This window comes from Primulina eburnea, chromosome 8 (assembly GCF_022965805.1).
Source record: "Primulina eburnea isolate SZY01 chromosome 8, ASM2296580v1, whole genome shotgun sequence".
NCBI lineage: Eukaryota > Viridiplantae > Streptophyta > Magnoliopsida > Lamiales > Gesneriaceae > Primulina > Primulina eburnea.
In genome coordinates this window covers 1,590,668-1,604,586 of record NC_133108.1, presented here as the reverse complement: position 1 = coordinate 1,604,586, position 13,919 = coordinate 1,590,668, and the positions used below count along the sequence as shown (strand labels likewise).

Here is a 13,919-nt window from a genome sequence, read left to right as displayed (position 1 = left end):
TAAATTTTATTTGTTTTGGTAATAGTTCAAATCTAAAGTGAAAATTCAAAATTTGAAAATTATTTTTAAATTAAAAATCCCTAAAGTGAAGATCAATTTAGTTGAAACTTAAGCTTTGAAATTATAGCCTAATAAAGAATCCAATATGTTGATTGAATACTCCGGCCGAACCATGTAACACACCAAAGCTGCCGATTGTCGGAAACCGCCGCATAAGGTCTGGAAAAATCGATGTTATTCACACGCGATTTCTTCCAATATCAACCGATTATTGGTCAATTTTTGGAATTTTGGAGCACGGGCTCGACTTTAAATACATAGCTAGAGAGGCGGTTCGGCATTGTAACGATCAGATTTAGTCGCTTTTGGCCTGAAAGTCGTGTGTCTCACTTGTGAGTATGTAAAACAAAAAATCGCAAATTATGGCCGATTTGTTGTCAGAGAAGGAACATTCGTGGTCGACTGTGGTTGGCGACGCATAGGTCGAGGTCATCGGCGTATGATTTCACCGATATCTATGTTTATCAAGTACAAATTATTATTTTTATCCAAAGATTAGATATCAATGTTGTGTTAATATGTGTTTATGAATTCAGGTAAACTATTTTAACTTATAATCCTGGGCAACGAAAGTTTAATCTAGACAAATATGAATATTTCGTAATTAATAATGTCATTTGGAAAAACTTTAAGTCAATGTATTAATGTGACCTATATTTAATTTCATTGATTGAATCAAATTTTTATATAAATAATTACGAATATAAATATAAAAATATATTACCAATTTTTTTTTATATAGAAATAATAAATATTAAAAATATTATTGAAACGTTGTATTTAAAAAATATATAAACATAGATACAGATATAATTATAAACAAACAATCGTTAATAGTGGCAACGGTTTTTAACAAATTCCATCGCTACACCAACATACAATAATTCAATATCAATCGGTTTCATCCACAATTTTTTTTTTTAATGAATTACGATGCTCTTTAGCCAAGGTTTTTAAATCCGCTGCTAAATCAACCACTGTTGACCCATTGTGACTGATTTACAAAATCATCGTTAGTTAAATAAAATTGTCGCTAAAATATCGACAATATTAATATTATGTCACAAATAGATTCATTAACGACGGTTTTAACTGTCACTAAACCAAGCGTTTTTTGTGGGCACGGAGCAAACATGGATCTCATGTGTTACAAATAATACATCTAGAAAATAATGACACACACAAGGTCCAATATGCTCTTCTGACCCGGACAACAAGAGAATCCAACACCGTGGCACTCAATATAATGTGAAAAATGTTTGATAAACAAATTTGAGATTTACAAATTACTCTTACAAGCATCTTAAACAAGACTATAATCGAAGAATTGGATGGACAACAAGAAAAAGTCATAGATTATCTTTGGCTAGCCTTACTGGTTTGTCCTTAAAAAATGCTACATCGCTGTTGGGCGCCATAAGTAGGTGATGGTCTAGATTGTCTTCTTCGCTTTCTCCTGCTTCAGATGATCCACCGGAATCCATTCCATCTTCTGCTTTAGGAAAATATGTAAAGATATTAAGTCGCAAATGTTGTTGAATCATAGGGTTTTGTACATCAAGAACCATGAGTATATCAGTGGGAAATGCACTTTACAAGACTTCATACACCCAATATGCATAGCTAAAAAGACACCCTCCATTATTTCCATTTTTTGTGATTTGACCACGAAACAAGGGTATCAAATGCCAAAACAGAAGATGAGAACACAGCCGATTTAATCGTCACAAGCTTGCGTGGATTCAATAATTTGATTAAAAAAGGCTGACAAATTGCAAAGATACTCGGGAAATTTGACAATTTAGAGAAGAAATTGAAGTGAACTCCTAGATACTTTTCTCCCACCTATCAAAATTTAAAATTTTCCACGACATAACACATGAAAAAACACAATTTATCCAAACAAAATTACCTGAAAACATTTGGTGGTCAGGGAGATGTCTGACTGACGAAGCCTGAATACTCTCCGGCAACAGACAATTACAAAAAGCTCCTGAAATTACAAATGAACTACGTGAGGCAGAAATTAATACCCACTCTCACCAAGAATTTACTGATATGTTCTCCTTTGAAATGCTTAAATTTTAAATCGGAACAAGATTAGATTCTCTCATCCTTACATTTCCCCCCAACATCTCATGGATCAGACAATGTATTTTAATTAAAAAAAAAAAAACTAGACTAGAGTAGACTACGATAAGTCTGAAGGTAATATTTATTTTCAAGAAAAACATAAACTTAAAGGGGAAAAACTCTTACAATTTTAGACCTAGGCACAATTAATAGCCCCATTGTTCCATGGCATCAGATCAAACAAATAGGCTCCAAAAATTGATGCCAAAAAATTCAATAAAAGATACTGCTTACCAATTCGAGCCAATCTATTCACCCATCCAGGAATGGAGTTTCCGGTCAGATGCAAACAGACTTCATCAGTAAAATGGTTGCAATTCTTGGAAATCAAATGGTATGCGTCCCCATGATATCTATTGGAAAGATCTTCCATAAATGACCGAAATTCTGCACGAGACATGTCAGTGGTGCCCAAAAGGATTGAGCGCCTAAAAATAAAACCGGGGCAACCTCTAGGTTCGACTTCAAACACTCCACTAGTTGGGTACTCATGAGCTCCAAACCCATATTCCATTTCATGAGCTGCATTTTAGTTATTATCTGTAAATGGTTAGCACATAAATAAATCGTTTAAATCCAAAAATGATCACATGTATAAAACTCTAAAAAAGTGCATGTAGTAGAGTCCCTTAATCCATCTACATTGAAAGCCGAAAATAACTCCATTAGTCTGAAGTGGTTTTTTTTCAAACCACATTACATTCCACCAGAAATCAGATTCATATTAACTTGAAATATGATCGCATCCAATTATTTTGCTCTAGTTAACAAAGCTTCGACGTCAATAGTATAAAGCTACACCATCATGCATGACATAATCAATCGAGCTACAGTTTCCACGGGTTCATATTTGCAAATACCAAGTATCGATATATGTTGCATTATAAATTCCAAATGTAACAACTTTAGAACACAAGAACAAACAAGCATCGACTTCACGCCAAAATTTACAAACTAAGATAATAGGCAATTTCCAATGAAAATAAAAGATAAAGCACAAGTAAAGGAATGGCAGAAAATACTTCTCCAATTACATGTATTTTAGACACCCAACAACAGAAGCTACAGTTATCTGCCAGTTCACAAAGTGATTAAGAGAAGAGGTAAATTCACATGGAGACAAAAGAATCTGAAAGAACATAGACATGCTGGTTACATTCTCACATCACAACAAAAGGTGGATATATTCATGTTACATGTCCCACGTCGGATGGATTAAGTTATTGGAAGTTGTACGTATGGACTTAAAGAATCCTTACCCTCGAGCTAACTTTTGAGTTGAGTTAACTTAGGCTCAAGTCCATGAACTTTAAATTTTGGAAGGAGGGTACCGTTGTTAGGGAGAGAATGATTATTCTATTGGAAGGAGGGTCATATTACTGCTGAAGGATTATTTTCTGGTTAACAGTCTTACTGTTTTATTGAGTGAAATCATATTGCTGAGTTTTATTTTTTCTGATTAATTTTGCTACTGCTTTCATTTGTTGGAACATGGATTGAGATCGTAACAATTGGTCTGAAATGTCAGATATGGGACAGGAGAAGACATCATGTCAACCACAAGGGATGAATCAAAAATATAACTTATAGAGAAGGCAGTGTTGTGTAGAGAGGAGAAGGATTAAAATACTTGAGATCAATCAAATAAAGTGGAAGACAGAAACAAATCTTCGGCATCCTTGTCAGAGACGAAATTGGATGTCAGAGACGAAATTGTTTGAGGAGCGAATCATACATGGAGAACTACAATCAAAACTCCAATAATAGTTGGTGGATGGATTTCCGCCGGCAAGCGGATGATGAACCCCATAAATCCATTCATGAAGAGTTGATTCACTCAGCAGAGAGAGCATTAGTAAGGAGGGCATGAGATGAAACATGCCCTGAGGATGGTGGAGCTCCCAAGTTTCAGTGGAGCTGATCCTGGTGGTTATAGAAAGCTGGGAAAGATTTGCCCAGAAACTCATTAGACACTGCAGCAGAAGGAAAACCTCAAACCTGCATGAATTATTGGCGTCACTTGCGGTAAACAAGTAGTAGAGAAGTATCTGGAGCAATTCAAAACTTTAACTGAGAAAATTGAAAAATTACTAGAACAAATGCTAAGATATTTTTTAAGTGGATTGAACAATGGGTTAAGAAGAAGGGTGAGGTGAAAACTCATGGGACAACAACATGACTAAAACCATGGAATTTGCGCACTATGAGATTTATGGGGATGAAATAGGGGGGAGTGGAAGGTGACTTAATCTTTCGCCTGATCCCTAGGAGCATCCAGTGGACCACTGGTAGTCAGCAACGGTGGTGGCGGTGGAAGTAACCAGAGTGGGGACTTGAGTGCGATCCAGAATACATGGGAGTAATATGTTATGATCTAGATCTCCGAACACAATTAATTCTGTAAATATTGACTAATGGAAAAGGAAGACAGATTTATTAATATGAAATAGGAGAAATATCTCCGCCAATGATAGAATCCTTTAAAAGAACAATCCACTCACTCTTCCTCGCCCCTAGCACAAGCTAGTACGAACAAAACATAATAAACATGAATGAGTGCCCTTCCCTTCTCTCCCGCCTAATTTATCTTCTTCACCCCCCCCCCCCCCCCCTCCCTAACCACTTTCCCAAGTCACTTATTTCTAGAACACTCGTGAGGACTAAACAATCACTCGAGACCAATATATTTAGGCCCATGACAACACTTGATTCTTGACCACTCAAACCCACTAAACTTGGGCTCCTAAGATTACCACCCTCTTGAAAATCAGTCTTGTCCTCAAGGCTGGAGTTGGAGCTAAGAAGTCGATTTACTACAAATTGAACATCCTTCTTTCCATAGAAAGAAACCCAATGTAGGACCGCGGTTCCATCCAACTCATGAAAATCAAGACTTTCCCACGGAAGCATATTGACAAACATTGGAAGGAACCCGGGCTCCGAAATCCTAGCCACCATAATCCAAAAGTCTTTTTCTTCAAGCATCATTACCGCAAAGAATTTAATTGTCCAGTAGTACCCATCAAATGCATTATGCTGCTCGTACACTATAAGAACTTGGCCGACTGATTTTCTTCCTTTGTCATTTAATGCAAGTTGCCTTGAAAATATTCTGGATAGATCCTCCAACATAGATTTTTCAAGAGTCCTACCTCCAAAAAAATGGGTTGCTTTTCCTCAATAATCATTGGAGTGGTACTTTGTTTAATGAAAACATCTAATTGAGTCGAAATGAGAACAAAACTAGCAGTAGTCTTGTCACCTGAAATTCTCTTTACCAAGTTCCATCATGCCTCGCTTCAGTCTTCTTTCCAGAGAGCAAGTGGAAATCGTCGTTCCATATCCTAGTCTTGGATTGCTTCACAATCCTTAACTTGAGTATTAGCTAAGTTCTTCCTCACGTCAGTATCTCCCAGCTCAGTGACAATATCACCAGCAATTGAAAAAGCTACGCATTCATCAAAAGGTTGCACAAACCTGTCAATTTGCCCATACAATTTCCCAAATATTCTGACAGTGGCCTTCCCAAATGTATTGAAAGTAGCCTTCAACAGCAACGCACTGGTCTCTGTGACCAACATTCTCTCAGCACCATCACTGTGATCCGAAATCTCATTATAATCAGGAACCTCGGTCTTTTGGATCCTTAATTCTGCCACGAGAAAACTTTTCCGGCATCTGTCCAGCCCTTCGGTCATTCTGGAATGAATCCTAAGAAGGCGAGTGGGTGAAACAGAAAGATTAGTTTGCAGATGCTGGTGAAATGAGAGGAAAGATAGGCGGATGAGGTCATGTGGAAAGAGGAGGCAGAGATCAAGTACCAATTTCCAACATATAGCCTAGAGGGCAAGGCAAATTGTTGGGTTGGGGTAATGTTACCAACTTGGGCTCAGGGGATTCTAGCCGGTTGTGTGCACATAATAGAGAGGATAAACGAGGGGGAAGTTAACTATTTTGCAGCAGACAATTTCGGAGAGGTACAAACATTGAGAGAGAGACAAATTATAATAGTATGAATATTTTCTACTCTAGGGGGTCATTTTCCCTGTGAAAGATTGATCATCATCTTGTAAACATTCTTACTGCTTTATTGATGGAAATAATCGTGTTGACTAGCTTTCTTCCTTAAGAGTGATTTTGCAGTTGTTTTCGTTTGTTGGAGCATGGATTGAGATCTCAACAGCGCTACAGAGATTGGAACACTTTTCTGAAATTGGTCAGCATTGATTTTGAATTATGAACAAAACTGATGGAGAAATATCATTTATTTCTAGTTGAGAATGATGCAACAGAAGTGAAATCGAATGTGTGGGATTGAATGTGTATGCTATGTATGGAGGATGTGTTTTAATGTTTATCACTCTATGGCATGATTTTGGGCTTCATCAAGGACAACCATGACCGCAATCATAATCTTTGCCACCGACACATAGCAACTATCAGGGTTACAATAAAATCAACTAAAGAAACTCAAACTACAGCCAAGGGTGAAAAACAATGTGCTTCCAACCCATCATCAGTCACCAACTGTGAAAATAAGATCATACTAAATTTCAGTAGAGAATCAAAACAAAAAAGTCTATTGAGCTGAGTCTGACACAAAGAAATGTCGAATTCTCAAGTAGTCAACCATTGAATGAAAACATGACTAGAATATACCTTCAATACCAGAATGAAAGATTCCGAGGCCAAACCAATAGAGGTAGTTGTTTATAGGGGTGAGATCATACACGTTTAGGTACAACATCGAATGATTTTTCTTCCCATTGCTCAGCTCCTCTGGCGTACTATCGGAGCTTGATAAAACTGGAAATAAACGCATTTTGTATAGCCCCTCCTCACAACTGATCCCCCAAACTACTCACCAAAATGCGTTTATACTGCACTTCTTATAACTCCATCTTAGCATCCAACTTGTCAAATCCCCTGATCAAAGAGAAAAGGATAAACAAGTCCAGCTAAGTAGCAAGTTCAATCAGTTAATTGACAACCCACACTGAAAACACAATAACAATCACAGTTTTTTCATAGGAAAAAGGCAAATACCAAGTCTAATAAAAGGATTTTAATGTTTGTCTTCACAGCACAATGAAGCTAATTAGCAAGCTCAACCCATCAAGCCTATAATCCAATTGAATTATTCATTTGTTCTTCAGGAGTTTAAGAAACAAAAATTTCTTTTTTATATAAAAAGGGTTTAAAAGCTCATGATATCCATCACCAATGGAGATCTGATGAAGAGGATATTCTTTTTCCGAAAAGAATGAAAATGATTCCCATTTTAATGTACAGTATTTCAAAAAATTTAACTATCCCAACTCAACATCATGCGAAATTTGATCTTCCTGCTATGTAACAAATTAACAATAGCTAGCCGCTCAACTAAGCCGCACATCACCCCTTTCCATTGTCACGGCTCCAAGCTGTTGCAATGATGCGTATTTCTACAACACCAGCTCATTCTCCAGCAAATTGACAATTGTAAAACCTCGGCGCCGAAAATGGACAAAACATTTCAACACAGTTCGAGCAAATTCTCAATGAGTGCAGAAAAACCCCTAATGCAAGGAATCCCAAAAAAAAAAAAATTCGATCCAACATTCAGACAAACGGTTTTACCCAGAACTACTTCGGATCACTGTCCAGTGATGTTTGACACTGCTAAAATGAGGTGGGGACGGCTCCTTTTAGATTCGAGAATGCTTGGCTCTCTCATCATAAATTCAAAGACTTAGTTCAGGCATGGTGGAATAATGGAACTACTCAAAGGTGGGAAGGATATAAGCTCATGAAAAAATTGAAAAGGATCAAAGACGAGGTGTCAAAATGGAACAGAAAGGTATTTGGAGATGTGGAGATTAGACTTAAGGAGTTGAGCATTAAGATTCAGAAGATGGACGAGTTAGAGGATACTGGTATGTGGTCTGAAATTCTAAAAGAGGAAACGAAGGAGTTAAGGTCGAATTGGAAAATGCAATGCTCAGAAAATCTCAAATGGATAGCCAAAAAGTTAAAATAAAATGGATGATGGAAGGGGATAAAAACTCAAAATTTTTCCATTCATTAATGAACAATAGAAGAAACAAAGCGATGATAGACAAAGTGGAATTGGAGGATGGGTCCGTGATCACAGAGGAAAGACTTATTGAAGAGGAAATTATAAGATTCTATCGGGAATTGTATAGGTGGCGCAGGAGTTCGATGGGGAAGAGGGGGATTTTCGTGGATTGGAATGGAGTGAGTTAGATAGATTTCAAGCAGAGGGGTTGGAGGTACCATTTTCGGAGGTAGAGGTAAAAAAACGGTGTTCGAAAGTGATGGGTTCACAATGGCTTTCTTTCAAAACAATTGGGATACGGTAAAAGAGGATGTAATGAAGGGTTTTGCTGAATTTTACGAGAGTGGCATTGTTAATGGCATCACAAACAAAACCTACATTTGTCTCATTCCAAAGAAACAAGATGCGATCAGGATTAACGATTTTAGAGCTATTAGCTTGAAAACGAGTTTGTACAAGATTTTGGCGAAGGTGTTGACAAGTAGAATGAAGAAAGTCACGAGTCTTACAATTGCGGAGAATCAGTGTGCCTTTATTAAAGGAAGACAGATTATGGATTCTTGTCTCATTGCAAATCAGGTTGTGGAGGTATATAGAAGAAACAAAAAGAAAGGATGGGTTTTTAAAGTGGACTTGGTAAATGCTTACGATAACGTTGATTGGAGATTTCTGGATTATGTGTTAAGGAAAAAGGATTCGGTAATAGATGGAGGAGGTGGATGATGGGCTGTGTTTCCAATGTATCGTTTTCAATTTTTATCAACGGAAGGCCACGACGTAAATTCAAAGGGGAAAGAGGACTAAGATAAGGGGATCCATTATCCCCTTTCCTTTTTAATCTTGTTGTTGATGGGTAGATAAGGCAAAAGAAGAGGAGAAAGTAAAAAAGTTCGAGGTTGGGAGACAAAAAGTTCAAATTTCGCATATACAATTTGCGGACGACACGTTATTCTTTGCACAATCACAAGAGCATTTGTTGGCAATAGTGGAAATTCTAAAAGGGTTCAAACATTCGGGACTTAAGATTAATTTGGAAAAAAACGCGGAAGAGGAAATCGATGAATTGACACTGGCAATTGGGTGCCAAAAAGGAAAATTGCCGATAAAATATTTAGGGATCCCGTTGGGAGGAAATCCTAGGGCTATGGAATTTTGGGAACTGGTACTATCCAAAATGGTAAAAAAGTTGGCAAGTTGGAAAAAGTCCTTCCTATCGAGGGGGGGTCGGCTCACTTTGATTAAAGCAGTTTTATGTGCCATGACATCTTATTTTATGTCGTTATTCAGCGTGCCTAATCGGGTGGAAAAAAAAATGGAAAAAATAATGAGGAATTTTTTTTGGGATGGAGCCGACGGGGAAATCATTGTCATGTAGTAGGATGGGAGCAAGTGTGCAAACCAAAGGACAGGGGCGGTCTGGGGTTGGGAAATATCTGCTTAAGAAACCGAGCACGGGGAAAATCATTGTCATGTAGTAGGATAGGAGCAAGTGTGCAAACCAAAGGACAGGGGCGGTCTGGGGTTGGGAAATATCTGCTTAAGAAACAGAGCACTTCTTGGAAAATGGTGGTGGAAATAGGGACTCCGTGGAAAAAAAAGTGATTAACAGTCTTTAAGGTTTTCAAGATAATGGATGAAACTTGAGGTTGGCGGGGAATTCAACTTTTAGAAGTCCTTGGAAATGCATTTCTCGATCTTTCCCGGCTTTTAATCAGTTGGTTAGGGGAGTGTTCAAAGAGGGTAATATCATTAGATTTTGGGAGGATGAGTGGGTGGAAGGAGTCCCGTTTAGAGATCGTTTTCCTTGTTTATTTCAGATTTCTAATGTGTGTAACAAACATGTCATTAGCTTTGTAGATTTGGCTTATAGCAGCGTCAACTCTCTAACCCGTTGGGATTTACGTTTTAAAAGGAATTTTAACGATACAGAAGAGCATGTGTTTGCTGTACTATTAGGGGTTTTAGATACCGTTCGTGTTGAGTGGGGTGTTGGGGATTTTAGAAGATGGTTGGGGGACTCCTCCGGTTCGTTTTCTGTTAGATCTTTCTATAACTCTTTTCCACATTTCCTAGCCTCCAATCCTTTTCATTCTGTCACAATATTTGGAAAGTACCTGTCTCTCCAAAGGTTCGAGTTTTCTTGTGGATAGTGGCATTGGAGAAATTACAAACTTGCGATTTTGTGCAAAGAAGGTGGCCTGCATGTGTTTTATGCCCGCAATGGTGTTGTCTGTGCCGAAAAAAAGAGGAGAATCAAGATCATTTGTTATTGCATTGCTCATTCTCAAGTAACATTTGGATAAAAGTGCTAAAAGAGATGGGGTTTCTATGGACGTTCCTGGAAAACGCAAAAGACATGTTTATTATGGAACCGAGCTGGCAAACAGGGAGACAACATACGAGATTCTGGTATATGATAATCCATTGCACATTCTGGTCGATATGGTGGGAAAGAAACACAAGAATATTTGAAGACAAGTCGGAATCACTGGATGAAGTATGGGAGAAAATAAAATTCAGGGTCTCGAGTTGGTCGATATTATCGCCAGAGTATAAACATCTTTGTATCTTGGATCTAGTTAGGGACTGGAAATATGTTTGGTCGTGACTGTGGCGTTGTAATCTTGTTTTCATTTCATCTCTAATGTGCGGATAGCTTATCCACTTGTCATTATAATAAAATATTGTTTCATATAAAAAAAAAATAATAATAAAAGAGTACAATAAGCGGATAAGCAATCCGCACATTAGAAGGGAAATAAAATCAACACTACAACGCCATAATCACGACCATACATATTTCCAATCCTTAACTAAATCTGAGACAGATTTATTATACTCTGGCAATATCGTCGACCAACTCGCAACTCTGAATTTTATTTTCTCCCAAACTTCGTCCACAATCTCTGTTGTCTCTTCAAAAATTCTTCTATTTCTTTCCACCCATATCGACCAAAATATGCAATGAATTATCATATACTGGCACCTCATATGTCGTGATTTTGGCAGTTTCACTTTTGGAATGCTAATTTGGACTAATTTCATTCGTCCGCTTTTTTGTTTTGTTTTTTTCACTGCTATATGATAATTTTTATATATATCTATACTATATTATTAAGTGTGAGGACATGATAATAACTATCTAGAGAGGACACCAACTTTTTTTCCCAATTTTACCTTATATGATACTAAAATTACACTTTTGATTTTAAAAAAAAAATTCAACACACTTTTATTTTTAATTTTTTTATTTCAACCATTAAAATGTCAATTTAGTCCCTACATAATTTGTCAAATTTCACTTTAGTCCATCGATAATGATAAAAAAAATTGAGTCTGATCGTACTGATGAATGATGATAATGACTACTAGTTGGAGGGGGTGGGAACGAGGGACTGGAGTCAAAGGAGAACAACAAGGACCGTAGGATTGGGGAAAACGCCAGGCTTTCCGGGTAAAGCGGCCGGGTTGCTGACAGCCGGATGAAAGAGCACGCGTGAAGTTAAAAACAGGTAGGCATTCACGAGGTTTGATAATGAAGAATCTACTGTTGGAAATCGTAAAAACACACCCTTTTGACATTTTTTATATTTATTATTATTCATATTTCACCTCCATTGGCAACCGCAAACCAGTTTAAAGATATGCTTGGTAAAAAATATCAAGCGACTAAAAACAAATTGGATATCAAGCGACTAAAAGCACAGATCGAATCACAAGTAAAACCATACTTGCGAAATAAAAATCAAGTAACGAGCATAATAATAACCATGCAAAATTCTTACGCGAGTACGAGTAACAGAGCATTCATATCAAAAAAATCCAAAAATCGACAAAATCAGTACATAATTTCAGATGTTACGAGACAGATCTAAGCTCGTTCGGACCTTGATCTCCCTAGCCAGCACAGAACTTTATATACCACGGATCTAAAGAATCAGGAGCTCTTAGATCAAGTGAAAAACACTCATACTAACCAAAGGATGAACAAAAATCCAAAGCCGTCGAGGAAACACAGTAAAAAAGATTTAAAAAAAAGAAAGAACAATCAAATGAAATTGGAATTTAAGTAAGATACTCAGAAAATGAAATCGAACAAAAATTATACATAGATGAAATCAAAGAAAAAACAGCATCGGTACGGAGAATTTACCAGAGCTGTGCTCGCCTCCGCTTGGGGCGAAGAAGAAATGGGAATTGTGCAGAGGAGAACCAATTGGTGGGGGCAGTGTATGTATGGGGCTAAATTGGGTGAAATTTTTGAATTAGCTATTTAGCCCTTCATTTAGTTATTTTTTGGATAAACCACCGAAACGTTTATAATATTTGCACTCGGACCCCTCTGTTATTGGGCTGGCAAGTCTAGTTCGATTTCACGTAATTATGATTTAGTTGTTCGGTTTTGAGATTTTGAGATATCCTATTCAAATCATTTTATTACGGTTTGGCTCGATTTTAGAGTATCACGGTTTTGTTCATATGGTCGATTTTTGCTTATATAAAATATAAAATCATAACCAAACAAACTTTGCTCCTCCTCGAATATCAGCAGAAGTATTTGCCTACCCTTATCTGATCATCAGGGAATTGCGACGACCCTACCGGGGCCCTCCACGACCACCATCTGTATACTGTAATATCAGTTCCCTCATCAGCAGCATCCAACGCTTTCAATGCCTGGAAGAGTTTCAGCTCCTCTGTACCTTTCTGGTTTTTTTTAGATCCATACCAATACCTTTTAACTGAATAGAGTACTTCTGGTGACATATCCTCGTTCTCCTCTAATATGATAGTCGTCACCGTCTCAGTTGAATTAAGGACACATTGTGGGTGTTGTGCGCTTAAAGATACGAGTGCTGAAAATTCTTAATAATCAGTTGCATTCCAAGTCCAGCATGATAACACATGACCTAACTTCAGCCATGATTCTCAAAATGGAGATTTTCTTTTGATGAGATCTACTGGATCTGTTTGCCAATTCTTCAAATGTGGGTACAATCAATTGAAAAACTTCCGTCATTTTATCATCATCATCGTAAGGAACATTTGGTGCAGAAATCCTGAGCATCATAAGGCTTCAGAAACTGCTGAAGCCGCTGATGCGGCTAGGCGGGGTGGAAAATTTGCTTGATCCACAATTAAACTTTACAAGAAAGCAATCGAATCAGATAGCACGGATAATTCAAGCTGCAAGTGCTTGCATAACCCACGATGAGTCGCTTAGGCCAGATATGCGTGAGATCATCAAATTACTGAGGAAAAGAATCCGTTGGCTTAAGCAGAAAGAAGCCTGTTTTGACAGGTTACAAGCGCTAGCTGCAACTGATTCTAATTCTCAAAAGCAGGGGATGAAGAATGAAATCCCCTGAAGAATGAAATGAACTCCCATTTTGCATTAGCCATGGTAGGAGGCAAATTTGACTGTTGACTATCACTTCCACTGCCGGTGATATGAGAAACTTCAGGCCAAGAATTGGTCAAAAAGTCTGATTTAGTTTAGATATCACGCCTTTGTATAGTTCTGCATTGTTCTATCTCTGTTTTGAGAGGAGTAATGGCACGCTTTGTTTTTGCCAACTTCAAGGGCTGGACCGGCCCTATCTGAAGCTTCACTGCATGGATATTAGAGAACAATTTGCAGTAGTTTGACTATGGATTCTTTTATTTT

At 37.6% G+C, this 13,919-nt stretch overlaps 1 protein-coding gene across 1 annotated transcript; it reads right to left on the bottom strand.

Annotated features, from left to right (window-relative positions):
- Positions 1 to 1,279: 1,279 nt before the first annotated feature.
- Positions 1,280 to 12,531, bottom strand: LOC140838271 (deSI-like protein At4g17486). The gene is made up of 5 exons (XM_073204443.1): positions 12,405 to 12,531; positions 6,853 to 7,119; positions 2,428 to 2,715; positions 1,973 to 2,053; positions 1,280 to 1,552 (listed from the first exon to the last, which is right to left on the bottom strand). The coding sequence occupies exons 2-5, from the start codon at positions 7,013 to 7,015 to the stop codon at positions 1,410 to 1,412; spliced, it is 675 nt and encodes a 224-aa protein (XP_073060544.1). The 5' UTR covers positions 7,016 to 7,119; positions 12,405 to 12,531; the 3' UTR covers positions 1,280 to 1,409.
- Positions 12,532 to 13,919: the final 1,388 nt, after the last annotated feature.

What these genes read in the sequence shown, in the direction of transcription:
- LOC140838271 (XM_073204443.1), bottom strand. Translation starts at nt 7,015, where the DNA reads ATGCGTTTATTTCCAGTTTTATCAAGCTCCGATAGTACGCCAGAGGAG. An exon ending in CTTTCATTCTGGTATTGAAG is followed by an intron (nt 2,716 to 6,852) that starts GTATATTCTAGT and finishes ACTAAAATGCAG; the next exon opens with CTCATGAAATGGAATATGGG. An exon ending in TGACCACCAAATGTTTTCAG is followed by an intron (nt 1,553 to 1,972) that starts GTAATTTTGTTT and finishes TTCCTAAAGCAG; the next exon opens with AAGATGGAATGGATTCCGGT.